General features: G+C 44.0%; 3 protein-coding genes across 6 annotated transcripts; all 3 read right to left on the bottom strand.

Annotated features, from left to right (window-relative positions):
• Positions 1-608: 608 nt before the first annotated feature.
• Positions 609-9772, bottom strand: SMCO3 (single-pass membrane protein with coiled-coil domains 3). Of its 3 annotated transcripts, none has more exons than XM_059473204.1 (3): positions 9361-9772; positions 4221-7264; positions 609-2316 (listed from the first exon to the last, which is right to left on the bottom strand). In XM_059473204.1, exon 3 carries the CDS (start codon positions 2300-2302, stop codon positions 1625-1627), a length of 678 nt encoding a protein of 225 aa, XP_059329187.1. In that variant the 5' UTR covers positions 2303-2316; positions 4221-7264; positions 9361-9772; the 3' UTR covers positions 609-1624. The 3 variants fall into 3 exon arrangements, with proteins under 3 accessions (XP_059329187.1, XP_059329186.1, XP_059329185.1); XM_059473202.1 differs by lacking the exon at positions 609-2316 and adding an exon at positions 8120-8837 and having other exon boundaries at positions 6522-7264; XM_059473203.1 differs by having other exon boundaries at positions 609-7264.
• Positions 9773-12347: 2575 nt separating this feature from the next.
• On the bottom strand, positions 12348-17322 carry LOC132073259 (osteocalcin-like). 2 transcript variants are annotated; one of them, XM_059472169.1, is made up of 5 exons: positions 17145-17322; positions 16624-16659; positions 14383-14452; positions 13089-13135; positions 12348-13012 (listed from the first exon to the last, which is right to left on the bottom strand). In XM_059472169.1, the coding sequence occupies exons 1-5, from the start codon at positions 17209-17211 to the stop codon at positions 12837-12839; spliced, it is 396 nt and encodes a 131-aa protein (XP_059328152.1). In that variant the 5' UTR covers positions 17212-17322; the 3' UTR covers positions 12348-12836. The 2 variants fall into 2 exon arrangements, with proteins under 2 accessions (XP_059328152.1, XP_059328154.1); XM_059472171.1 differs by having other exon boundaries at positions 12348-13135.
• Positions 17323-20412: 3090 nt separating this feature from the next.
• On the bottom strand, positions 20413-26961 carry MGP (matrix Gla protein). Its single transcript, XM_059473317.1, has 5 exons — positions 26894-26961; positions 24128-24278; positions 23307-23342; positions 22079-22154; positions 20413-20791 (listed from the first exon to the last, which is right to left on the bottom strand). Exons 2-5 carry the CDS (start codon positions 24186-24188, stop codon positions 20650-20652), a joined length of 315 nt encoding a protein of 104 aa, XP_059329300.1. The 5' UTR covers positions 24189-24278; positions 26894-26961; the 3' UTR covers positions 20413-20649.
• Positions 26962-27340: the final 379 nt, after the last annotated feature.

Here is a 27340-nt window from a genome sequence, read left to right as displayed (position 1 = left end):
GTCACCACGTTATCCACCTCAATACCTCGTGCAGGCAAGGCAGTGCTTTCTGCCACCGCTGAAGTGCCTTTCCTGACTCACATAGCCCAGACTGCAGCTGGTCCCAGTTTCTCAGGCCCTGGCTCCCATCTTTGCTCCCGATCCCTGGGCTTTCTCCCTGATGACTTGGCAGAGCTGCTGGGTACCAGCAGTTTCATTGCCATCTAGTGGCTTTTGTGCATAAAACAGGAGTCAGAAAATATTAGAGAGAAGAGAATAAAAACCAAACAAACAAATAACCCCCCCCCCAAACCCCAGAATGGAAGGGTTGTGAATCTTACCCATTTCTTTATTTCATAGGGATTATCTACTTATTAATAAATTAAGATTGCTAATATTGAATATTAGCAAACATGTATGAATTTGGATATGATTTTAGTATGGGGGAAGTGGGTACTAAAAAAAGGAAGCTATGCACAACCCTCCTAGATTGGTCTATCATGGATTTAAAAAAAAAAAATTGCTTGTATAATGAAGCTTCTAATACTTATTTATTATTTGGTTTAAGATTGGTTTTGAGATTAATAAAAACCTCAAACAAAACAAAGCAAGTACAGAAAAGAGAAGTCTTCCAATACTCATGTACATTTTTATTAATTCTTAAATTACCTTTGTTTCTAAGATATGAAAAAACAATTCACAGCAAATCACAGCAAGACGCTACAAATAATGTTCTTGCTCCCAGCTTTGGTTTTAAAATCTAAAAAATAAGGACACTTGGTAGCACATTGTGAAATGCAGAATCTGAGCATATTCTTGGCAGTCCCACATTGGTGGGATCAGGTAAAGACTTGAAAATAACTTTAGTTTAATAGGGCTGCAATCCTACAGGCACTTGTACATGTGTATAATCCCACTCCAATCAACAAAAGAGCAACTTTGCACAGAAATTTTTATACGTGAGTTGGCAGGAGCAGAGCATCACAAGCACAAGAGGTTATTCATGGCCAGGTACACCCAGAATGCAGCAGCTGGTTTCTCTCAGTGGTGGAGCAAGGTTGTGTCTGTTTGCATGTAGGCCCAGGCTTCTCTTACCTGCCAATCTACTGGGATTAGAGTTTATTTAAAGAAGATCTCTTGCTGGCTCCTTAGGAGGGCAGAAAATAGCAGTTAAATATGCTTCAGCTAGTTCTTGTAATTGAATTCAGTCTATCAGATTAAGCACTAAAGCACAGTAAGGGTTTAGATGTCTTCATAAAGCCTCCACATGCTTTGCCTTGTTGAAATTGTTTTCTCCCTTTGTGTTGTCATCTTTGATACAGAAACACACCTTCTTGCCACTACCAGTCCAGCAGTCTGTATTATTGTCTCCAGTATGAATTACAGTTCAAGGTTACCTACAGTGCTTCCCAGAAAATAAGCTTAAGGAAAGGTGCAAAGTATTTGAAACACTGCCCCCCAAAAGACCTGTAAACCAGTTCTCTATTAATGTATTTCCTGAACTGTCACTTTTCTTGTTCTGCTGCCACAAAAAAGAAAATAAAAAGCCATCAGTAGTTCATTTGTCATAATGAATCAAAAAGGTTTCTGCAAGCATAAGCTGCTGCAGCTGCTGTGACAGCAGGAGAGAGAACTCCACCTTCATTTACTGAACTTGCTGTCTCACCAAAGAAGTCACTTCATGTATGGCACGCTGGTACTTTTCTGAGGCTGCTTTAAACTCAGCCAGGTGCTTCTCATAGCTCCTCACAGCTGTCAGCAGCTGGCTCCTCTCCACAGCTCCCAGGATGGCATGGAGAATCATCTCCAGGCCCAGCCCAATGATGGTGATGCTAACTCCCCCAAGAACAGAGGCCCCAATCTGCGCCAGGACACCCATGAGCTTGCTCGCAGTGAGAGTTAAATGATTGGAGCCAAGAAGTTTGATAGCTACCATTGCAGCTGTTGAAGTTGCTTCTCCAAAAATTATGGAAAAAACTCTCTGGGCTATTGCAATTTTCTCCAGCTCGGGCTCTTTGATATCATATAGCTTCTGGTACAGCACTGGCTCGAGCTTGTCCTTCATGTCACTGTCAATCTTCTGCACCTGGTGCTGAATCTCACTCATCACTTGAATGATGTTCTCACAGTTTTCCTTGACTGTACTGCTCTCTCTCATCTCAATGGGGGTAATGGTGCAGCCCAGGTGCTCATTCAGCACTCCAACCAGCTCGTTTGTTGCATGGAAATTTGTGGACATACAGTCAAGCAATTCCTGATGCAGATGGATCAGTTCTTGCTTTCTCTTGGGATTATCTGGGTAAAGGAGGTCACTCAATGCCATTCTTCAGAAATAGGCTACTTCAAGAGAGAAAAGACATTTCTTACTCTGTTTAACACCCATAACCATAGCCCTTAAAGAGCAGTGAAATCTGCTTTGTCTCTGCCCCACTGGTTCTTTTCATACTGAGCAGGTCAAATCCCAAGTCATAGTTTGTAAATGTAGAAATCTTAATTCTTGTTCTGGATCTTTGCCAAGTGATTGGAAAAGCACCTTGTAAGACATTGGGTATGCTCAGAGCAACAAAAATAGCTAACAAATATGTAATGAGCAGATTGGTAAAATAGATGTGAGCCATTGGCAACTGAAGATTGAAGTCAAAAGTCAGCCTTGGAAACTGAAGATGGTAGAAGCTGAACTAGTTCACTAGTTCAAAAATGAAACAATCTCATCTAATCAGCAAAATTAAAGATGTGGCCTAAAGACTAAAGGGTTGTTCCAGGCACCCTTTTGTACCCATTTTATTTGTAGCCTATTTTATCCATTTAGTGGCGTTCAATTTTTCAGCAACCCTGATGACTGGTGGATATGGTTTGTGCCACAATAAAGGCATTTTATGCCAGTATAGCCTTTTTCTTCTAACATTCAAGAGAAAATGATACTATATAAGCCTTCTGTGCTTATACTAAGAAGCTTATCCTCTGAATTCATAATGAATAGTAAAATTGTCTATAATAACCCCATCCTAACCTATATCACCTTACATATATCTCTCACTGTATTTCCTTCCCTGATATTTATTTATTCATAAACTGCTTGCCAACATAGAGTCCAAAGAGACTGAATTAACAGTGATCATGGAGTAATTCCTCATCACTAAGATTCTGAAATCAATACTGTCACTTCCTTTAACCTTTCACCAGCTGCAAAGTGAAAACGCTTTAACATTATTTCATCTTAAATGCAAACATCTTTGCTACAGGGGAAAACCATGAATGAGTAGGATGACTCATTTCTTTGCTGGTACTTTCCATGGTCTCAGCCCTCTTATTGCAAATCTGGGCTACTTTTGTGCAGTGCTTTGCATTTTTCTATGTTTCTCTTCTTGCTGTTAGTGCCTACATACCACAGTTAGAGCTACAAATAGTTATGTGTAGGGCACTACCCAGATTTTTCTTCTTGAAAAGATACCTTTGTGCCATTTTGGTCCTTTGTAGTTCTTGCACTATCTGTTAGCTGCAAATCATCTGACACTGACCCAGCTGTATTTTACTAAACACACCCTCCCCCACAAGATCACTGTAGAAAACCAGAATGAATTCCACAATCCCCTGCCAACTTTTAATCTCAGTGTTGAAACACAAGCCAGCCTGAAAAGAGTTTTTCTCCCCCAATATTTTGCACAGTACTGTATACCACTTACCTTTAATCTCTGCCAAGAGAATAAACTGCTTAACACATCTTCTTATACAAGCTGTAGGGAGCCAAATACATATACAGTAAAGGTTTGGGATTTTCTGGAAACATAAAGCCATGATAATGCAGGCTATGATTTCGTATCAATCCTGCCTCAGGGATGTTGCTGGCTTGCTTTCTGACTCAATGTGATACTAAAACCTTTCCACTCCAGTGCTGTTTTGTTGTAAGGTCATTTGTTTTCCCTTATTGGTAGAAACTGAGAAGACAAATTTTTTCAGAAGGAATAATACTTCAACTTTTACATACTAGACAGATGTGGAGAAGACTTTTAGAATCTGTTCATTACATATGATTATTTCATCTTCTTACAGCTGCTCTAGATTTTATATCTTCTAATGTTAAAATTACTTCTTACTCTTCACATTAGCACTTCCATTAGCTTTTATATTTTCCTTTTAGAATTAGGCAGGCCACATATATTTCTGTATTTCTATTTCTCCAGTGATTTCTCTGTGGAGATTTACCACAGAAACTTTTCTAATTAAACATTTACACTGCCTACCTGATTTGGTCTGAATGCTCCTGTTGAAATGTGTATGGGAGAGTAACTTCAGCCTCTTTCCCCTCTGCTCGCCTGGTGTTTTCCAGCAGCATGTGATGAGTTAGGGATCCAGAGGCTGGGCTTCAGCTGCATCCTGTGCCTGCCTGTCATTAATTCTATTGTGTGATGTTTACCCAGATTCATCTCATTTTCTTCCACCTCTTCCCTTCCTTCCAATTTTAAGAGAATTCAGTTTACTCAATGCTAGTTCCCAATTACTAGATCATCCAAAGGCCTTCTGTTCCTGGAGAGAATGGGTAGAGCACAAATCCCTCCTGCCTGCTGCAGAGGTGCCATCATAGGCAGCTACAGCTGAAAGGGAATGGTGTTACTTGCTGTCCTCAGAACATAAAAAGTGTAGGACAGCACTTCTAATTCAAATAGATACAAGATTATGTTTTTTACTGGTTTCTATTGTTTATAAATATAAACATTAATGCTTGCACCTATGCCTTGAAATAATGAATATTTGCAATGACTGCTTCTGTACACCTGCAAATTACAGAAGAAAAATTGAATGGTCCCACATAAACTGAAAAATAGACACCACAGAGAGTGGAAATAGGCTTTGTCTGTTCCAGTAAGACAAGCTTGTACATATGCCTTCAACCAAGCTAGACATCTTTCATGCTCTTGTCCTTAGAAAGGTGGACCTGCAGCCCACAAGGGTCTCACTAGGAACACTGCTTCCACTCTAGAGGATGGCTGAGTTCTCAGATGAAAATACAAGGTGAAGCATAAAATGTGCACTTTGCAATCACTAACGTGTTTTCATCTGAAAGCTGAGCTGCTGTATTCAACTCTAATGAACACAGTCAGAGTGCCAAACTCCATTGTCAGAACTGTGGGCATGAGAACATAAGCTGCAAGAGAGCACTAAATGATTTAACTGCTATAGTTCTGGAAATGTCAATTAGTTGTGACTGCTGAGTATTTTCCACTGAGAATGCCATGTAGTCCTGAAATACTTCGTGCAGTATTGAAGTGAATTGAATTGATCAGGCTGGCAGCTGCCTGTGGGTCACATTCTGGAAACTGATTTCAGGTCTTCTGTGTTTGCAGTGGATACAAATTCTTTTCTTTTAGAGCCCTCATAGTTTGGAACAAGACAGAAAATAATTTGAACAATATGAAGACAGTTTTGTTCCTGCTTTACTCTGGATCTTTTGGGAGGATTAATAGCTATTATTGCAGGCCTATTAAGTTGGAGGAAAATACTTGATCTGGGGTGTCAGTCATCCTTTCTTGCTGCAATTTGCCAGGTCTCTGATGCCAGAGGGAGTAGAAGTGTTGTGGAGGCCCAGACTCAGCTCTGAACAGCAGTGAAGGCTAAAATAAATTTTGCCATTTCATGCAATTTCAGACCCCTTTTGCCATAGGAAAGAAATGGAGGAAAAGGCAGATGGTTGAACTGAGTTCTGAAAATAAGGTTTTGAAAGTATACAGTGGGACAGGAAGTTGCAATTGCTTGAACACTGCTGACTGCACATCTAACCACAGCAATAGCTGATGAAATGTCTGCTGCAACCAGCCCAGCTTGACAGGGCTCTGGCACAAGCAAAGGCAACATCAGGAGCAGTCTCTGAGCTGCACACTATCCCAGGAGTGTATCTCTGGTTGGCCTTGTGAGAACTCAGAGGTGCAAGCAGAAGGACATAACTTTCTTAGCAGTCAAAATGGTATCATGATGGGCACCCAAGCAAGGAGAATGTTTTGGGCTTCCACCTACCAAGGGATGCTTGCACCATCTAGTCAGGGTATTACCTGACTAATAGAAATCATGTTAAGGGAACTGTAACATGACAAAACATGTCATTACTCAGTCTTCAATTGCTTTGTCCCTTGAACGTAGATGTTATGAGTTTGACTTTGCTGTGTCTATTCCCCCCACCCAAAAATGACTGTTCAGTTCTGTGTAGACCCACCAGTATTTACAGACTGAAGGATTATAGTTCTGAGGATGATGCAAAGTAGTTGTTTTCTAGGACTTGCACAAAATTACCAAAAACCATCACAATGTAAGAATAATTAATTTACAGCACTTCTCTTACTTTGGAGAATGCAAGTCAAAGTCATACTTCCTGCAGCCATCAGGGAAAGAATACTTCCAGCTGTTTATGCCATATTTTTCTGGCTGCTTGGTAAGGTCCCAGCAAAGGCTGTCAAGAACTTTGTCTATGTTTTCTTCCAGCTAATGTCTTGGGGAAGAATAGGTCAGCTGGGCTAGCAGTTTGGAAAATTGATTTCAGAAATGTCACAATCTAGCAAAAAATATATCCACCTTTATTCCTCTGTAATTCCCCTTTAATAACACCTTCTGGATTTCCTCTGTTTGCTTTTGAGAGTCAGACATCATTCCAGAAATGTTTGTTCATCTTTTTTTTAAGAGTGGCAAAGAAAGGCTGTTCAGGGTCTGCCAGAATCTGCACAACTTAATGCACTTCTCTGTCTCTTCAGCCAACACAATAATCCAACTCCTCAATGCACATCTTGGCACCACCTTTCCCTGCTCCCAAAGGAGATGTGCACAGCTGCCCAGTTACCCGCTTAAATTTACTGCCATGGTGCCTTCCACATCCCACAGACTGACTCTTTCTCACTAAAAATAAAGCTATTAAGAGATCTGTAAGGAGTCCAAAGTCCCTGTGTGTCTTTCCTGAATGCCTCAGGACAAAGCTGTCTTCAGTGAAGGTTATCCCTGATCTAGTCTTCAGAAAGGCCATAGATAACCTTCCTCCTACCTAAATGGTACAGGGAATGTCTGTTTTGATGAACCAGGCTGAATGTTCCAGTCTCAGCTGCAGAGTTGCAGCTGAAAGCAGAGGGAAGATTGAACCTTCTGTAGCAGCAGGAACTCCAGAGGCTTCTTGCCTACTGTTCAAGGGCACATATCTGGATGCAGCCAGAGAATCAGAGACTGTGGGCCAAGCACAGGGAAACTCCAAGCACACTTAGGAGAATGGCAGAGGCGAGTGCAGTATAACCACTGTTCTTGCTTCTTGAAGCTGAAAGAAAATAAAGAGAGCAGTCATTCAGACCTCTATTCACTGCCTAAAGCTTTTTGGTTTTGCTAACACAACCTCTGCCCACAAAGGCCTTTTTCTCAACTCTGTCTCTTAGTTTGGCTTTGGAGGCACAAACCCTCATTCCTAAATGATAGTTTTGAGCTCAAAGATTGCATTGACACACTGCTGAACAAAGAGACAAAAGCAAGAGTCCTGGACTGGTGGTAGACTCACAGAAAGGCAGGGATGTGAAATAGGCCCCATGAGGTATTCCAGCATTGAGGTCTCTCTATAACCAGGAAACTCAGTGTGTTCTTTGTCAAAGATACCTTTTCTCCCTGCTAGGAGAGAGGTCACTGCTAAAATGACAGTAGCTTTGTTTACACTTCTCTCAGCTTGCCAGAGATAAGTGTGGAAGTGTTAGCCTGCCAGAGTAGTAGTGGACCAAAGCCTAGAACAGTCCTGAAACGTGAAGTGTAGCAGCATTGCAAGACACCAGCATAGATTACTTGGTTCAAGCAAATCTCACCCACTCTTGCAATAACAATGCTGGGGACCCAAAGCCATGAGTCTACAACATCCTTGCAGTGACCCTTGGGATAAATGGGGGCTGCAAAGAGCCTTGAGACCTGCTGTTGATTCATCTTCAGTGAGCTGTGGGGCTGTCCCAGGTTTCACAGCAAACTGAAACAGGGTAAAAGCTGGGTCTTGTGGATCTCATAGGCAAACACAGCAGGTGAGCTACAGGTTTGGCCTTGAGTGTGGCCCCATGTGGGTGCAGCTGGTGAGGGCTGCCTGGGGCAGTGGAGAGCAGCCTGTCCTGTGCCCCCTTGCATGGGAGCCTCTGTACAATACCTTCCACCAGCTGGCACTGGTACTTGCTGTAGTTCCCCACAGAATGCAGATGCAGCCGGTTACCCTGCTGGGTTTGAAGGAAGCTTTTGACAAGAAATATCTCATAAGGGGGAATGAGGACTTCCTTCTCAGATGTGTGGTAAGAAAAGCCTTGCATAGCTGCTCCCAGGCAAGTGGTCACTGTGAACAAAGTTTCATTCCCAAACTTCTGAGCTTCACTCCTGAGGTGGGAGGTAGAAGTGAAACGGCCAAATCGCACACTGCTGCCTTCCTTGGCCTCGATAAATAAATCCTTCACACCCCTGTGCACCTGGTAGCACTTATGTTTCCCCATGCTGCTCTGCCATTCCTTCAATATCTGGATAGCAGTTGTTAGGTAGAAGTGAAAGTATTTAAAGCTGAAGTTGTGTCTGTAGTGCTCTGGAGAGATTCCTGCTGTGGATGTGGCCCAGTTCAGCTGGGAGTGCAGGGAGGAGTTCATGGAGTAAGCCATGAGGGCTGTGGCATGGCTGTCACGCATTTCCCTCAGCAGACCTACAGGACTCTTCAACAAAGCCTCCTGAGCCTTCTTCCAGAGACGCAGGTAGTCCTTGTTAGCAGCTATTTCCTTTTGAAAATAGTCTCCTTGGTCCAGTTCTTCCATCATCTCCTCCCTGCACCCCAGATACTGGTCGTCAAAGGATTGCAGAGCCATATCCATCAGGATGGAGGATACAGCCTGCAACACAAAAGCAAATGAAGATAAGCATCAGAAGTGAGAATTTCTTGTTTATGTTTGTGGATGCAAGCCAAGTTTTTCTCTACCCTTTCCTTGCCCCTTTGTCATTATTGGCTGAGCAAGCAAGGCAGGTAACAAATCTTTAGCAAAACCCTCCTGAGCAACCTCAGGTTGTTGTCTATACCCCACCACAGGTCAGGATGACAGAGTTCCTATTTGATATGGATGTGCTACATTAGAATCTCCCAGGAGCATTGTCAATATAGACAGGCTGGAAAATGAGAGGAAAGATTCCATGAGGTCTACTCACAAACACTCCATGAAATCATCTGGCTGCAAACAAGAGGAAAATTCCAACCAAGTAACTAAAACAAATTAAGAAAGGTAAGAAATGGAACAGAGGAACTGAAAGCAGAAAAGTTTAAGTTGAACCCAAAACTCCTTAAAGAACGCGTTTCAAATGGAAAAAAAAATTTCTGTGGTATAAGCAATTTCATTAATTCAAATAAAGAGCAATATTTACCTCTTTTATTAATATTTGTGAGAAGATCAGCAACAGGAGGCTGCCCAGTGTCACCAGCTTCCCAGAGTCCATCCAAGACACTGTAAAGAACATTTTTTTTTAAGGAAAGGTAATTTGCACCTATTTCTTTCTGTTTTTCTTTGAACTGGAAAATTCTGCAGTTTGTAATTTTCACTCAGTTTTTCGTGGCTGTTCTTCAGCCAGAGATCATTTGCCAAATTCTCACTGCAATTCAGAAGTCATTAATCAATCCAAGCAGACAATTTACTGGCAGAAATGTGCCCAAAATCCATAAGGAAGTGTCTGGTTGCACCAACTTCAGCTGGCATGAGTGTCCATCACCTTGACAGTTCTTTTGATTCCAGGGTATTTGGTGTTGTTCTTGCAAAAAGGAAGAAAACCATGGCTTGGAGAAGTCTAAGGCACTCCCCCTGAGGAGGGGTGTGTCAGGGTGACTGCTCCTTGGTTAAGAGTTTAAAAGCCCTTTTAAAGAAGTTGACTCTGATAAAGCCAACACAGAAGTGCAATGTAGGTTGGGATCCCATCTGGAAGCAGCGATAACCTAACTCTCCTCCTCCTTATCGCCCCCTGCTTTCTACTCCTGTGCTGCCAATCCTCCTCCTACAGCACTGCAGAGTGGCACTTTGCTGGACTGTTTGCACTGGCACAGCCAAAATGAGTGTGTAAAAGCAGATCCTGTGCTGAGACAAACCTTTCTCTAGCAGCTGCTTTCTGGACACCCTTCCAAATACTGGCAGTGAGTTATTCACCCACAGAGCCCCATGGCCTCTGATAACTTTTCTGTATGGAAAAAAGGCCAAGAACTGTCAGGGCTTTGGTTCTGACTACAGAAAAGTGAAGCCCATTTTCCATGGCCTGATAATGATAGTTTGGGTGAAGGAGGCACCTCCAGACATGGAGTGATTCCCTGAGATAAGGGAGGTTTGTGAAGCTACTTGGAGTCAGTGGACAGAGCATCTACAAAATATTGCTGAGATGGGGTGGGGGGCAACATAAAGGTCTCATATTGGACTCCTTTCAAAGCAGTTGCTGCAGGTGACATGAGATGATGCCATGAAGTGATGGATGCAGACTCTATCCTGGAATGTCTCTGTTATCTTGGGCTGTATTTCACAAAGTGGTTGTTTGACTGCTAAAAGCGAGTTCACAGGAGGGCTCACAAATTTATTCAAAGGCAACTCCACCTCTGTTTGTGTGGAGATAAAACAGAGCTAAACTGGGCCAGGCTCCCTTGGGAGCTTGGCAGGCATGATAAACACCCCCACTAAAATGTCAGTTCAGCTGCGTATAATCCGTTTGTAAATTATGTCCCTGGTTTTCCCCTCTGACCTGTAAGTGAATGTTTCGTATGAAGGGAATCAGGAGGACAGGAATTTCTATTTCCAAACGCGTTATCATTAACGACAACAAATACAAAGGCCGAAAGATGGCAGCAGAGGATTTGTGGCGGTGCTTAGCGCTGCATTGACCAAGCGACAATCGAATTCCTCCATTTCAGCAGTAAATTTGTAACGCGATCTGAGTGCTCAGATCCCCAAAGGTCTTAATGACTTCAGCCCATGAAGAGATCTGATGACACAGAGAAGATGACATAATGGAGGCCTCCGGGTGTAACTCTTTTTGCCTGAAAAAAATATTTACTGAAAGGGAGAGAAAAAATATAAAACTAACAGAAAGATGCAAATAGAGACAGGAAACTTTTTGTGCTAACAAAAGCATACAACAATCAAAATACCCCTATTCTATTACTACACTGGATATTAGGATTCTGCTAATCTCTCTGGTGTTTTTCCAAGCAAAAATTTCACTATTTTCAATGAAGCACTCTGTTAATTTTTACTAGATGGCGTTCAGAGGAGGATTTTACTGTGAGCAGTGAAGCCCCGTTAGTTTATGTCAATAGAGGAACCAGTCACGGGCGTTGGATCAAGACCTGCAGAGAAGACATTTATTGTCTTCTCTTTGGCCAAAATCAGTGTCAGCAGTGCAAGCCACAGCAGCTTGCCAAGCAAAGCAGCCACCTCTGCAGACTTCTCCTGTGTCCTTACTGCAGGACAAGGCTTTTCTGGCCCTCCTCTCCCTCAGTGTCACAGAGTGCTGAACCTATGACCTAAATTTCAGTGTCATCATTTCTAATTCACTCTGGGGCATGGGAGGGGAGAAGGAAGCCTCACGCACTGGGTTCCTGCTCTGCAGGCTTCACAAAAGCAGGCCATGTCTTCCAGGCATCTCTTTTACCTCAGGTAAAGGTTGTACAGAAAGAAGCAGCAGACCAGCCTGCCTTACATAGCAGAATTTATTGCAGTGAGCAGCTGAGGGTGGTTGCACCAGCTCACATGTAACCAGAGATTTGACTCTGCCAGTTTCCTGAGCATCCGCAGTCCCTGTCCTTGGAGGTGTGATCCGCTGTCCACCCCTCAGGGAAGGAAAGCTGACAGAGTAAATTAGGAAGGTTATGCAGAAAGCTGCTAAGGTATAATATTAATGCCAGGGGACAGAATGAAGTAGTGCAGAGGGAAGACAATATGTGGATAAAAACACATGTACATTACATATATATATATATATATATATATATATATATATATATGGCTACCAATTGTCTTGAATAAACAAAACACTGCCCCAATTTCAATCCATCCTTGAACAAATTTTCTTTTTTTTTAAATTTCATAATGTTTAGAGCACTCTTTTCTTTTTTTTTTTCTTTTTTTTTTTTTTTTTTTTTTAGCTGTCTAGGTACTTCAAGCATAAATGCAAAAGCAACAGAGGAGAAGAGGGTTTGTGTGTTGTTTTTTTCTTTTGTTCTGCTGGGTATTTTTAGTTTCACTAGGAGCCGCTTGGGAAAAAAGAAACAAAACCAAAACCAAAAATAACCAGAAAAACCAAGAGAATTCAAAGTCTTTTTTACAGTCATGAAAAGCAGTACACAAATGCTGGGATCATCTAAAAGGACTCCTTAAACACACTTTTTGGGATTTATTTATTTATTGTTGCTATACAGCAAATTTTATAACAGAGTAATCAGAAGAGTGTACCAGAAGCTGATTGCTATCTATGCAAGAGTGTTTGCACGCTTCTATCTTTACAAATGATCCTACTGTGATGCATATTTAATGTGATTATATTACATGAAAATACTGAACTTTCCCACTAATTGGAGCAGGAGGCAGGTGTTCTTCTTTCTTCACAGCGAGCATCCCAGGATCAGATCCATCACATTTACACACACTGTGACATTCTTCTTCCATAACCCTCCTGTATTTTGCAGAAGAGGATAAGAGATCTAGTGATGATTCTAAGGCATGCAGTGGTTTTCTTGAAATTAATCCCTATTTTCCAAATATTGTGTGCTAGGGATTCAGGTGGAAGGAAATAAGACAGGGTCTTCTGGTGAAGCTCAAAATACGATAAAAGTTATTTGAAGGGAGACTTTATTGATGAAAGGAAGAAAGTTAATGGAAGCTCAACAAGTGGGATAATCCCAGCCTTGGTGCTCCAGCTGGTTGGGACACAACAGAAGATGCCAGTCCAGATGCTTTCCTTCTCTCCTTCCCAGGCACAGTTTCTTTCTCCTGCGGGGTTTGTAGTGTTCCAAGCAAAGGAGCAGAGACCTTCCCACGGTCAGTACCTGCCAAAGAAGCGGTTGTAGGCCAGGGCAAACCCCACTTGGTCGGAGAGATAGTCACAGGGGGGGTAGTTCTCACAGCGCTCGTGCATCTGCTCCATCGGGCTTTTGTAGTACTCCAGGTACCTGCAGGAGACACAGACACCACTCTGCAGGTTCAGCCCAGGCACTGGGCACTGCTCATACACCTGACACTGACAGGAAAGAAGTGATCCTCTGGAGCAATGCTCCCTGCAATCCTCCAGGGAGACCCAGCAGAGCACTGGTCATGCTGAGTTAAACATCTGCTTGCACAGAGTTAGGCTGCTTGATCAATGCTGGGAAATATGGGATTGAACCCAAATTAAATCAATTGCTCTTGAGGTTTTATCAGCAAAGGATACCACAGAAGCTGTAAGGATCTGGCTTGTTTTTTTGTCTTCAATTTCATTCCCCACCTACACAGGAAATTTTTTCCTTTGTTATTTATTTAATTATATATTTATTTTATTATTTCCTGCTTACCTTTATTTTTGCCCACTAGCCATTATTTTCCTTTAGCTTAAACAGTTCTCTCTAACAATCCTCACGTCTGTTGTATACAGGAGCATTATCTCACGTAGTTTTTTCTTTTCTTTTTTGCCAGGCTAAGAAAGTCCAAATATTTTTACTGTACATCCAAAGTGTACAGTCTTAGCTGTACACTTTGAATGTCATTCTCAATTCCTCTTCTATGTTTGGTTAATCTTTCCTGAAGACTGTATACACCATCACAGAAATTCCACCAGTACCTCATGAATTTTTACTTCATTTCTGTATCGGAAAGAGTAGCTTAACAACCTCTTCCATGAAACGTATGAAGAACTTCCTTGCATTGCCTGAAATTTCTCAAATAGCTGGGATTCTCCAAATCTTTGTGCCTCCTTTTTGGCACGAGCAAATATATGTTCTACAGCTTCAGAAAGAACAGCCAAGCTGATCGAGTCTTATTCCTGCAACAAAGCTGTTGTGGGAAAAGCTGTTCCTTTGTGGGAAACCAGAGGCAATGACCAAGGCTCTGTGATTTTCATTATCCTAAAAATTCCTTCTGATGACCCTGTAGGTTGGAGCAGCTTCTAACTTGTATCCCACTGTCTCCATGGCTAGCACAGTAGTGCTGTCTTTCTCCCTGGGAGGAATACTAGAGTCCAGCTATGAGCCTTCAAATGGGTTTTCATGAAAAAAGAACCATTTTTCCATTACTGAATGTCTCCTACAGCCTTTCTCCTTCAACATATGAAGGTAATAATATAGATGTACAACAGAATAATGCCTTGTCATGCCCTATGGCCTTCCCACCCCCTCTTCAGAGCAGGTCCAGAGTCCAGCTCTCAGCCCAGCTCCTGAGCTGTTACCATTCATAAGGACTGGCTCTCTTCTTCCTCTTCACAAAGGCATTGGCAACTTCTTTTTTGATCTTGATGCCTGCCAAGAGAGAGCACGTCAGGTTAGAGATGCAGCACTGAAACGCAGACCAGTCTGTGGAACTGATCCTCACTCAGGGTCACCAAATGTTGAATTCGCAGGCAACTCCAGCATGGGAAGAGATGAGAATCTTGACTCCATATTTCAGAAGGCTGATTTATTATTTTATGATATACATTATGTTAAAAGAGAATTATATATTAAAACTGCAGTAAAGAATAGAAGAAAGGATTTCATCAGAAGGCTAGCAAGGAAAAAGAATGGAAAAGAATGATAATAAAATCTTGTGACTGTCCGGAGAGTCCAAGACAGCTGGACCATGACTCGCCATTAATTAAAAACAACCACATGAGATCAATCAAAGATGCACCTGTTGCATTCCACAGCAGCAGATAATTATTGTTTACATTTCATTTCTGAGGCCTCTCGGCTTCTCAGGAGAAAAATCCTACTAAAAGGATTTTTCATAAAATATGTCCATTACACTAGTCCAACCTCTGAAAAGCAGAATCTGCTTTCTTCACAAGCAAATGACTTCCACAAACCATCCTAGTGGTCCATTCATCTCTCCCCATCCCACTGTCCACTCAAAGCTCCCTCCTCACTGCAGCCTTCACATCTCCATGAAGCAAGGGCTTTTTCTGTCATAAACTCCACTTCCTTATCACACACCATAATCTGCATCTGCAGCAAATGTGCAGAAGGCATAAAATATGAATAAGAACAAAATTAGGAGAATGGCACCCTCTCTCCCTGGCCTAGTTAATTTTAGAGTTCTGACTTCCTTTCTGTGTCTGGACTCTGACTGAGAATGATGTGGGATACCAACCAGAAGACCTTAAAGCGCCTCCAATGAGCCATGAGCAACAGGCAGCCCACAGAAATACCAGTGCTCACATGTACAGAGTTCTGTGAAAGATGAAGAGTATAAAATAGTGACAGTAAACATCACTCAGTGAGAAATTCACCCAAGATGTGTAAAGATTCCAGCATTCAGAACCTGGAGAACATGAGAGATGTTTCAGCCATGAGAGCATTTGCCCCTGCTCTCCACTAACACGTTATGTCTGCAGATTTCTTCTTTGCTGCCTTGATTTGTCATTGTGCCAACACCATGGTGCTGTGAAGGACCCCCACAAACACCAGGCACAGCCACTTCCCAGCCCCAGCCAGGGCTCAGCGCAGCACAGCCTCACTCCATGGGATGGTCCCACAACAGCAGCAGAGGCAGCAGCAGAGGCAGCAGCACACCAATACACATTTCAGCCTGGAAACTGCCAAATTGTTGCTGTCTCTGGGGGAAAAAGATTCTCAGATCTCTGCCTGTGGGGAGATGGTGGGGATTGTCCCTTCCCTCATCATCATGGAGTGTTTGGCTGTGTTTCTCTTTGGAGGTGAGAGGTACCCCATCTCAAGCAAACTGAGCTTTAGTCTGGATCAAAATACTGACTACACAGAAATTGCCAGTTAATGAATTGTCAGAAACTATCACCTTTCCCTGAATAGTCTTTACATCTTTTTTTTCTCTTTCCCAATCTGTGTTTGTATTGGCTCACTGGAAAAATACCAGCTTTCATGCTTCTCAGCAGCAATGTTATCCTTTAAAGTGTGAGAAAGGAGAGATGTGAGAGAACAAAAAGGATTTTCCATACAGATTTCTGCCAGGATCAGCTTGCTGCAGAAGTTGTGAACAACCCAAGGTGTGCAAATCCCAGCATCCCAGGTGACCTGACAGGAGGGACTCAGGAGCAGCCAAGGAAGCCCCCCCCTTTCAGGGTTTCCTTGTTGCTGGGTTTGGCAGGGATGTCACAACCCATTGATGTGGGCAGCCTCTGCTCTCACAGCAGCCTGGGGATGAGCAGACGCTCTGGGCAGGTCTCTGAGGGCAGGTCAGAGCAGAGAGGCTCTGCCAACCACCTGCACACTGTGAGCAGTGCTGGTCTTGCTGCTGCAGGGACACTGGCTGCCCTCCTGTCACTGCTTACACGGGAGGGGCTCTGTTTGCTGCACGTGCTCCTGCCCCTCAGGGACTGCAGAGTTAGGGAGTGAAAGGGGAAGAGTTAGAGAGGGACTCAGCATGGTTCTTGTTCAGCCCTTGAACCTGTCAAAGGGGAGAAAGAAGGCAGATGCAGGAGAATGAAGCTGAGCATCAGGCAGAATGGTATACTCACTGTCAGCACTGAGAGATCCTGAGGGTTCTTTGGGATCTGGAAGACAGACAGACAGACAGAAAGGAGTCTGCTTGTGAGTCCTTCTATGCTTTTGAGTCATCCTCCTCTGTAACTGAATCCCACCACTGACTGATCCTGCTCCCCCCACTTACATAGAAGCTCTGTTTCTCCCAAAATGATTTTATTAACACCCATCATTTAGAAAGAGACTAAATGATAAACCAGTTGAAATCTTAAACATATCAAAAATGTTCAAATTCCCTGCTGCAATTCAATATGCAGCGGAGGTGGGGGTGAGTGGGTGTTGACCAGTGGAAGAAGATGCCCAGCAGAAGATGGGGGGTCTCTGTTGCCAAGCCCTCTGTCACCCGTGACTCTCCAGCAGAGACCTGAAGCTGTGCAATGACTGGGGGTGATCTCCTCCCCCAGAGCTCTGTGCCTCTCCCTGGCTGGAGGGAGGCTGACAGCAAGCTGCAGGGCTCAGCAGCTCTGAGAGCCTTCCTGGGAAGATGTCCCCTTACCTTTCTCACAACAGCAGAGTGCGGCCAGGGCCAGAGTCAGGATCAGCAGTGCCAGCAGACTCCTCATGTCTTCTTTGGCTGTGCTAGTCTCCCTAACCTCAGAGCTTTCCTGGAGGTTATTGAAGTTCTCCGGGGCTTGCTTTTGGGCAGCAGTTTATATCCTGTGATTTCTTGGAGAGATCAGGGGTCTGGCTTGTGTTCCTGTGTGTGTGCTCCAAAACAAAGCCCGTCCTTTGGGCTGGGAGATACCGGGTCCTGGCAGTCATTTTGGCATCCATCTCATGGCTCGGGGCATTTCCAGAAGATGTTATCTGAGGTTTTGAATGGGGCTGTTGAAGAAAAACAACTGGATTTTAAAAAATCATTTTTCTTACAAACTTGAAAGTCATTCTGTCATGCTGGAAAGCCAGGGGAGAGACCAGCACACACTGAAGTAGAGCAATTCTTTTCACGTGATGGGGCTCTCTCATGTGGAGTTTCTCAAATGAGACTGAACACAGTGGTGACCTTTTCTTCCACCCCACCTTGACTCATTACCCTGAGGGTAAAGAAACCTGTAAATCAGTTTGCATAGGGCAAACACTGTAGTTTTTCCGACAGTTTCACAGTTACACCAAATCACTTTGTAGAGATGAGATTTTTATACTTTTAGGAACTTCGGAAGTTAGTTTGAGGGAAAACCTTTCTATTTTTCTCCTGGAAATCTTCATAATTTAGAAGCTTTATCCTGGCTTCTCTTGTCTAATAGTCAAATAGATGTTTATACTCCAAAAGTGTTTTATTCTTCAGAACCCAAGTGCTAAAGTTACTTGGTACAACAAGGGCCTTGCATGGGCTATGTGTCAATAACCCCACACTCCCCAAACTCACCACCCAAGTTACCAAAGCCACATCCCACAAAGACCATGGGAACCACAGAATCACAGAATATGCTGGGTTGGAAGGGACTCACAAGGATCATCAACTCTAGCTCCTGGCCTTACAGGATACCCAAGACTCACACCCTGTGCCTCAGAGCATTATTCAAACTCCTCTTGAGCTCTGTCAGGCTGATGCTGTGACCACTGCCCTGGGAAGACTACTCCAGTGCCCAAACACCCTCTGGATGTGAAATACCTTTTCTTGATATCCAAACTAAACCTCCCCTGACACAGTCCCAGCTGTTCCCTTAGGTTCTATCACTGATCACCAGAGAGCGATCAGTGCCCCTTAGGAGGATGTTGAACACTGCAATGGGATCTCCTCCTGGCTGAACAGATCAGGTGACCAAGTTTGGGTAGTTTTGTGGGTTTTTTAAATCAAGTGTGCTCATTCTTTCTGGTAGCAGAGATATAATCTTTCTCCACTTCATATCCAGTTCTCTTCAGATCCTTGGGCAGGGCTACAGAAGTAAAGTTTAGGAGGCTCCAAGGAAAATCAGAGCCATTAGGGATTTTTCCAATTCTTAGAAACACTGTCTTTTAGCTTAGAGAATTTTCAGGATTAAAATAAACCCTAACTTTTGTCCCTGTTAACTTTTCTACAGTCAGAAAAGCTGAATATATATACTAATGATGTCCAGCAAAAGGTCTTGTATATATATTATTCCAGCAAAAGAGCAACAGTTAAAAAGTAAATAAACATCTAAAAATAATAGGTATTCTAGGAAAGTTATGCTTCCATATGAATACTTGAAATAATATAAATATATAAATGGACAATTCTAGCAATCCAAACAGCTTTATTTATCCTTCCATTCTTTTCCCAAGCTTTCTAACCGGCATGTAGTCTCTTAAATCTGTTTGGTTGTTGCCTATGCTAATGAAATCCCACAGAAATCTCTGGTGTTATTCATTATTTATACTGGTTAACTGGGGATTGGAATCACTGGATATTTCTGGACACAGACCCAGATAGCACTAGACCTTGTCCCTTCTGTTGTGGTGGTGTCACTGCAGTGTCAAGTGAAACCCAGACATTGCAGACTTGTTGACTTCAGCATATGTGATTTTGCTGTGGTTGGTGATGGCAAGATTCACCTACTTGAGCACATAGAGAGCAAGTGTGTGTGAATATACCTAATCTGTACAGGTTTTTTTTTCCTTAAAATTATTTCTCTCTCACTTTCTCCTCTGGACAAAACTTTAGCAACTGTCAGGGTGGAGTTTCCTATCAGAAGTGTTTTCAATAAATAAATCACATTCAGTTTCAAAGCTGGCAAACCTTGAAGCATATTTTGGAAGGAGATGCATGTTTCTAATGAGCCAGGTAGATTTGGCTCCAGACTTAATTTCACAGATTAGTCAACATTGGGATACTTTATACATCACAGACTGATTGCATGCCATGGATCTTTCCAGCTTCTATAATTTGCAGATGCCTGTGTAAGCCTGGAGATGTGAGTGCTGAAACCATCTGTGTGGAGCTGAGATGGAAGTTATGTCTCCCACACAAATCTCACCAAGGCGTGTCCCAGCTGCTGCGGCTGCTGTCAAGCCCAGAGCAGCACGGAATTCTTGGACATGCCAGCACTGGTGCCTTTTGGCCTGGGGAAAGGCCCTGGTGATGGTGAGCAGAATGCAGCCATACTCACTCCTCAGAGGTGCAGGAGGGCTCAGTAACTTGTGCACAGGGTCAAGCCACATCTTGATTTCAAATAATTTGTGAACAGTCAAATGAAATTGTTCTATGTGAACAAGGTTGGGCCTGACCCCAAACGTTGGAATTTTTTTTTTCTTTTTATTTACCAGCAGGAGCCCCTCTCCAGCTTTGATTTCTGCAGCTTTCAAATGCTACCAGAGTAGTTTCAAATGGAAGGGTTTTGAAAGGGGATTGCAAAAGGAAATACAAATTTAAGTCTGGACCACACACTCCTTTCTGAAGGAGCACCTAACATCAGGACCTGATGGTAGCTGGATAAACAAAAGGCAATTTACAGGCTTTTTCTGTCACCAACTCTCACTCTGACTTCGTTTAAAGATTAAATAAGTGCCTTCTGGATTTTGTTTCCCCAACTGAGGAAAGATTTGATTTTCAAAAAGTGTGTTCACATTCTGAACAGCCCCCTGGTTTTAGACTAAGACTGGGAGCTGAAACTGTCCAGTGACCTCTGAAAGAAGCTACTTGTAGAATCTGGAACAAGAACATTATAGGTTCTTCCAAAGCCATATGCTTGCCAGGTAATGACATTTTTCCCCATAATCTGCAACAGAATGTATGATACACAAATCCAGTTCCTTCATGGAAAATTGCATACCCCCCTTCCAAAATACTGTGACTCATGAGAAGATAGTATCAAACCAGCAGTTTATTTTGTAGTAAACACCCACATCCTGAACTCTCTGTGATCTCTGCTACATCAGCTCAGCGCTAATTAACACAGTGTCAGAATCCATGGCTACATGAGAGAGAAGCAGCAGGCAGGATAACATACAGGGATACAAGCAACTGAGTACGTTTCAGAGCCATTGCAATTTTGGGGAGGATACCCTGGACTCCAGGCCCCAGGGTGGGGACAGGCCATCCTTTACTTAGTCCTCCTCCTGCCCCCAAAGTAGTGCTTGTAGGCAGCGGGGTAGCCGTGGCGGTAGGCGTACATCTCACACGGGTAGTAGTCCTCGCAGAGCTCCCTCTGGTGCTCGTAGTGTGCCTTACTGCGCTCCCTCATCCTGGAAAGGCAGGAGAGAAGAGGGGTAAGCGCTGCCATCTTAAACATCTCTCTGCAGCCCTTTCCTGTCCTGAATTCCTCGCTTGGATTAAGGATCTGTCACAGACACATTTTATGAAAAATCCTTTCGTTAGGATCTTTTCTCCTGAGAAGCTGAGAGGCCTCAGAAACAAAATGTAAACAATGATTATCTGCTGCTGTGGAATGCAACGGGTGGATCTGTGATTGGTTTCATGTGGTTGTTTCTAATTAGTGGCCAATCACAGCCCAGCTGCCTCGGACACTCTGGTCAGTCACAAGATTTTATCATTCCATTTCTTCTCTATTCCTTGCTAGCCTTCTGATTAAATCCTTTCTTTTAGTATAGTTTTAATATAATATATATCACAAAATAATAAATCAGCCTTCTGAAATATGGAGTCAAGATTCTTGTCTCTTCCCTCATCCTGGCACCCCAGTGAACACCACCACAACTGGTGACCCCGAGTGATGAAAAATTCCACAAGGATCCACCATCAGAGTCCGTCATCCAGCTACAGAGCTCTTAGCACACCAGCTTCTGTGTTTACTACACCCAGGGACTATAGCAGGAATGTTTTGCCTCCTCAGGCAACCTTTTGTTTAGGGGCTAAGTGAGGTGATAGGAAGAGGGGAATGGCTCCTGCCTCAAGTTGAGGAAGGGTCCTCCCTTTGCAGCCTTCCTCAGCCTGATCTCTTCAGCTCTTCTGCTCTTTCCCAAACATATACATAGGAAAAAGACCTGAAATATTCTGCAAAGGGATCAACTGGAACTGAGGAGAAGGTTTGCCTTATGCCTTGCTAAGAGATTATTTCTGTGCTTCAATCTTTATTTTCACAAGCCTTGAATAAGGCATGAAATTAGTTATCCCTGTATTTTATAAATGAGGCAAGGAGGCCCTCAGATGGCCCTTTGATTTAGAAAAGGTCATGCAAGTTCTGCATGAGAGCTGAGGACTAAAAAAAGATCTCAAACTGAGCTTTCTTTTGGACCATCCCACATTCATTCTCTCTCCTTCTGTTGGTGCTTCCTTCAGAAAAATTAATCAGTCTTCTCAGCATGTGACATGTCACCAAATCAAAGGACCTGCTCTGTGTTATCTGAATTCTCGATTTTCCTGGGTTTGGGGACTGAAATGGTACCTCACATTAAAAGAGAGACTGAGGCTTCTCACCAGTCACCATGGCTGCCACCCCTGCTAACAGCCTGTCTTGGCTAGGAGGAATGTCTCCCCACTCCCAAGCTCAGCCTCCTGAGGCCATGACATACCTCTCCTGAGTGATGCCTCTGAGCCTGGTGTCAGACTGTATGAAGTCACTGGCCCTTCTCCTGTTGAGGAAGGGATCTGAAAAAGCAAGGGGTTATTCAGACTGGCACTTTGTCAATGCCAGAGTTCAACAAAAGCTGGCTTCCTCCTTTAGAACAGCTTCCTTGTCTGCCCTCCTGTGTACAGTTAAATCCAGGACTTTTTAATATTCCCTCCTGTCCCCTGGCTGGTTCATGTACAGGCTCTGTCAGTGGCCAGTGCAGCCTGTACAGAAGTACCCATGCTGCTTTTATTCAGACCACCCAGAGGAACGTTACTGTGATTTTGCTGCCACAGCCCCTCTGATTGAGTGGAGCTTGGCCCAGAAGAGGTAGGCACCAAGCTACACAGACCATGGGACATCTGAGCACACTCAGAAGAACCACAAGAACGGTGAAACTGTGCATAGGAGGGGCCTGAGTAAATCTGCCTCCAAGGTTAGACAGTCATTGAGAAGTTTGTGTGGCAGTTTTGGATTGGGGGGCCTGAAAGTTCCTTCTGACAATTTTGAGAAACATCACAGTCCTGTTGCAGAGTTCAGGAGCGTGTGGATGTCACGTGTCTTTCTGTTGCTAACTGTCTGCTTTGTGAAGTCCTTCTTCCAGATGTCCAAATGTCCTAATTTCTTTTTAATTTTGATTCACCTCTTCTCTAACCTCTCCAGGATATTGCTTATTCCAAAGTGAGACGCTTCACCCTTTTCATGCTTTTCCTGTGACACTCTCTTTCTCTCTTCCAGCCAAAGGATCCCTTCTATTCACACACCCTGCCTGCTTCCAAGGTGCTTAGAGTAAGGCTCTCCTTGTACTTGGGGGAGAATAAATTCTGTATGTGGCTTCTAGAGTGGCTCTTTCCATGCTCATCCCAGAGCTTTTTGAGCAATGCCCTTTTTTAGAGTCAGTTAACTTGGTTTTGGTACATGTAACAGAGACCTGAGCTCTGTTCTTAAATTTTTTTTCCAATTCTCATTATATTCTATGCAAAATAGGAGTATGAGCTTGTGCCAAAACATGTGAAGTCTTCTTTGAACTCTCTCCCTTTTCATTCTGAAACTCCATCACTCAGTAAATTCAGTTTCCCTGGGCTCAGTTGTTCTACCTATTTTATCCCTAGTAGGAGTACAAGTAAATGATCTTGGGACATGTCTGTAGCACTCTTCAAATTCAATAAAATAGTAAAGCAGTCTCTTACTGAGATACTCATGGGACTCCATGCTCTCATGGGACTCTGTGGAAAGAAAGAATGAAACATGTATTATGACACTGTATTGATGGGATTCAGTATTTCATACACCACAGGTCAATGGAACACACACAGAAATAAGACAAGCCAGGCTTTAAGGCACATGTCCAAAGGAAGAGAAAGGGATCAGTGGTGTGACCTAGAATTTATATGAGGAGTTTAAAGTGCTCAGGAGTTTAATACAGAGCTACCTGGTGATTTAGTCAGTGCTTCCAGACTCACACTTGGTCATCCAGCCGGATTGTCCAGCACAGTTCCTCACCTTCTGCTCCTGACACTACAGTGATAGGATACCTATTTGCCTTCAAAGCTTGCATGTGTTCTTAGAGAATGGATAAGCACAGTGAAATGCACTTGATTCTTGCATGAAGCAGCATCTTAATTCCACCAATATGGAACTGTGTGCCTCACCAGGAAAAGGGGATGATATTACCAAAGGAAAAAGGAAAATCTTCCAATTAGCAAGGAATAATTAAGAATTAGCCGTCTTATCATAGTTCAGACAACAAAGGGACAAAAAGAGGAGCAGTCTGTGAGGTGAGCTGGAGCAGAGAGGAAGGGATCAAAGCATCCTGGACCATGAATTCCAGAGGCTGGAGGTAACAGCTCTGGATCAGGGCTAGGAGGGTCTGACACAAGGGCAGGAAAGCAGTTAAGAGATCAAGTTAAGGGCAAAGAAGGCACAAAGTTAAATAACAAACATCTGAACAGACTCATAAATGTCTGCAGGTTGGGAGTTTTCATTCTACCCAGTAATGAAGGTCACCTACCATAGGAAGTGGCAGCCAGCACCAGGACAGCCAGGAGCGCAAGGACGACGAGAGCGCGCATTGTGCCAGGGCAGGGACCAACCTCTCACTCTGTCCTTCTCACTGGGCTCTGCTCTCTTCTCACTGAGGGTTGCTGGAGATCCTGGGCTGACTGCAAAATTAGCAGTGGAATGTTTATTATGAAAACAGAGCTAGGAGGGAGCCTGTGAAAGAGCCTGGGCAAGGTGACAGCTAGCTGGTACACACTCTTCTTGGAGCTGCTACAAAACATCCTCTATTAGCAGACTGGATTAGGTTTTGGGAAGGAAGGGGCATGCCCCCTTCCCCTCATAGCTCAGGGCTGGGGGACATGATCCAGAGGCAAACATGTCACTAGCACTCCACACTCAGAAAAGCTGGCCTAGGCAAGTGGAAGGAATTTCACAGGCTGCCAGGGCCCCAAAGGCAGAGGTGTGTGTTGATCCCAAATATAAATGTTTGTTTTTCTGATTTTTCCTCTGATCTGCTCTCTTTGCCTTCACCATATTCTGTCTGTATACAACAAGCCAAACTCTTCTGTCAGCTTTGCCAATGGAGACATGGAGCATGAGGCTTCAAACATTCCTGTCCCGCTCAGTCCCCCTCTCTCCAGCTGCCCTCTGCTGCAATGTCAGCCTGCCAGCTATCACAGGAGGAATACAACCTGCTGCCCCTTTTCATCTCCTACTTTATTGCTTCAGGAGTGACAAGAAGCAACCCGAAAGAATCCCTCTGCTGGTGTTATCATTATTTTTGCATTGAGATGACAGCAGCACCCAGAACTCTATCTTTGAAGGCTCTCACTGTGGGGCTGACCCCAGACTCCTCTTGCAGCCCAAAGGACAGCATCTTGGTGGAGTCAGAGGCAAACATTTCCCTCTCTGGTCTAGCACTAGCAGTCCTTGCCTCATGGGCACTTAAGCAACAAGCCAACATAAGGCTTTTCATCTGGGATGAATCTTCGAGGCCAGCAGTCTCAGGGAGAATTACCTTGCCTTTAACACCTAGAAGAGTTTGACTGGATCCGATAACATGGGCAGCAGAGATGGACAAAACATGGGGTGTTCCACTCTCCAGCTCTTGGAACAGTAGAAAGCAGTGAAAGAGAAAAGGAGTTACAGAGATGGCTGTCCCTGCTGGGTGAGAGGGAAGGAGTTTACTGGAGGCAAGGTAGGGAGGGAGGTGGGCACCACTGACTGCCAGCCCTCCCAGTGGCAGTGATGGGGCTGGAACCCCACACACTGCCTGGAGATGAACCTAAGCCACAGGAACCATTCTTGTGTCTCATCCAAGCTGTGACTACTGCCTGTTTTGTCTTTGTGTATAGGCAGGTATCAGGATTTCTCATTGACAGGATGCAAAGTGAAGGCACCCTGGCTGCAGACCATTTTCCCCAAACCACTGTGCTGTTGTCACTGCTGTCACCTTCAGAGGCCAATCCGTGAAGCCACACTGAAGGTAACACTGCCAAGAACCACTGGGGCATCTAGCCAGAACCTAACACTTAATCAGTGAGGAGTGAAATTCATTGGAGAAATATTTCTCTGGGCTTCGCAATTTACTCTTTCAATGTCAAACTCATGACCCTTACCTGAAGCCTCTTATCTCAAGAAGAAACACTGACCAGACTTCAACTTCAGCCCAAAGAGAAAGAATTGCACTTCATCTCATGTCAAGAGCAGCTCAGTCCTGCACCATCAAGGTCCCCCCATACACATCCACTTCTTGCCTGTTTAGAGTTTAGCCTGAAATGAAGAGGAAAACTTGGGGAAAAGCTATAAGTTTGCTATAGACACAAGGTGAAACAGGAACTGAGACTTTGCTGCTGCCACTCTGTGCCCTGCCACTCCAGTCTCTTTAAGGAAATTCTCTGCTCTGGGATCCTTTTCATTTCTTAGAACTTAGAAGTTTTGGACTTATTGTTGAATGTGAATTTTATAGGTTTCCCAAACGTCTTGTACAGTAGCTGCTAATAAAGAAAAACATGAGGGAGAGGCTGGAGGACAGACTCCAGTGGGAAAGCAGTGGGGCACAGAAAGAAGATGCTGGGTGTACTTTGGAAAGAAAGTGAAGCTGCCCAGTGAGAAATTCCAACACGCTTTCAAGCCAAACCCTCTTTATTTGCCTTCACTCAGGGCAGAGCTTTCTGCTCCCTAGGAGACTCTGCTCGCATTTCAGAGGACTCTGATCCCAGAATGCCTGGAGCATACCCTGCCATCAACCACAGGAGAACAGCCACAAACACCACTTTAACCCCAATGTTTCATTTGCTACCACAGAAGCAATACATTTTTCAAGGGATGAAAGAGCATGCCAGCTACACAGCCCTATTCCAACAAATCTCCTTCGGGGAATTTTTCCTCTTGCTAAAGCACTCCTTTCTGCTCCCCCTGCACTCCATGCTTTCCCAGCACACATCTCCCCTACTCAGCAGCAGTGGGCTGCCCTGAGGGTAACATACCATGCAGCACAGTGAGCCCAATCCCTCTGCTTTCTTTCAGCATCCACTGGTTAGAAATACAGAAAAGAGCTAAGACAAATCTGCACATGCCAGGGAAATCTCTGTAGACTCACAAATAAAGGAGGGCTCAGAAAAGCAGCCCTGATGTGTCTGCTGCTGGAGTGGAAAATCACAACACTACACATGCTGTAGCAATCACTCCTGACACTTTACAGCGGTGAAGCACCAGCAAGGCAATGATAATAAGCAGCTGTCCAGGAAAAGCAAGGCAGTCCCTGAATACTCACTAAGCTGTTGCTTCCCTGTCAGTCTGCAGCTCTTGTCTCAGGGGGCAGCTCTCCTGGCGTCCTGCACCCTGGACCGAAGAAGAGGGACCTTTTATTCATTAGCATCGATCAGTGACTCCTCCCCTCTCCCATTCTTGGTCCACCCCCAGGCTACCATCAGAACCACCTTCTGCCCACAGCCGGGAAGCCAGCAACATCAAAGAGCTGAGCCAGAAGGGACAGAGCCAGAGCACGCACAGCAGCTAGAGGGGACACAGCCACATCCAGGTGGCTTTTCTGTGCCTGGGAGCAGTGAGTGGACAGAGACATGAGAGCAAGCTCCAGTCTCCTTCTTTGGTGCAGGAACCCCCCTGCCTTTCACCCCCTCCTTTTCTGGCTGTACTCTGTCCCAAGCTACAGTGCTAGCCAGGGCACCTGTTCCTCCACAGGGAACAGTAGGCCAGGAGC

Source organism: Ammospiza nelsoni, chromosome 5 (genome assembly GCF_027579445.1).
Source record: "Ammospiza nelsoni isolate bAmmNel1 chromosome 5, bAmmNel1.pri, whole genome shotgun sequence".
NCBI lineage: Eukaryota > Metazoa > Chordata > Aves > Passeriformes > Passerellidae > Ammospiza > Ammospiza nelsoni.
The sequence above is the reverse complement of the archived record's forward strand: the minus strand, read 5'-3'. Positions and strand labels throughout refer to the sequence as shown.

Bases quoted from the DNA above. Each gene is read 5' to 3' on its own strand.
- SMCO3 (XM_059473202.1), bottom strand. From the start codon at position 9,453: ATGTTCTTTACAGTGTCTTGGATGGACTCTGGGAAGCTGGTGACACTG. The intron at 8,838-9,360 runs GTAAATATTGCT...TTTGTGTTGCAG, and splicing joins CACAAATATTAATAAAAGAG to GCTGTATCCTCCATCCTGAT. The intron at 7,265-8,119 runs GTATTGTACAGA...ATTTTCTTTCAG, and splicing joins CCAGTGCCAGCTGGTGGAAG to CTTCAAGAAGCAAGAACAGT.
- LOC132073259 (XM_059472169.1), bottom strand. From the start codon at position 17,211: ATGAGGAGTCTGCTGGCACTGCTGATCCTGACTCTGGCCCTGGCCGCA. The intron at 16,660-17,144 runs GTAAGGGGACAT...TCTGTCTTCCAG, and splicing joins ACTCTGCTGTTGTGAGAAAG to ATCCCAAAGAACCCTCAGGA. The intron at 14,453-16,623 runs GTGAGTATACCA...CTCTCTTGGCAG, and splicing joins AGGATCTCTCAGTGCTGACA to GCATCAAGATCAAAAAAGAA.
- MGP (XM_059473317.1), bottom strand. From the start codon at position 24,188: ATGCGCGCTCTCGTCGTCCTTGCGCTCCTGGCTGTCCTGGTGCTGGCT. The intron at 23,343-24,127 runs GTAGGTGACCTT...TTCTTTCCACAG, and splicing joins GCTGGCTGCCACTTCCTATG to AGTCCCATGAGAGCATGGAG. The intron at 20,792-22,078 runs GTATGTCATGGC...CTGCCTTTCCAG, and splicing joins AGAGGCATCACTCAGGAGAG to GATGAGGGAGCGCAGTAAGG.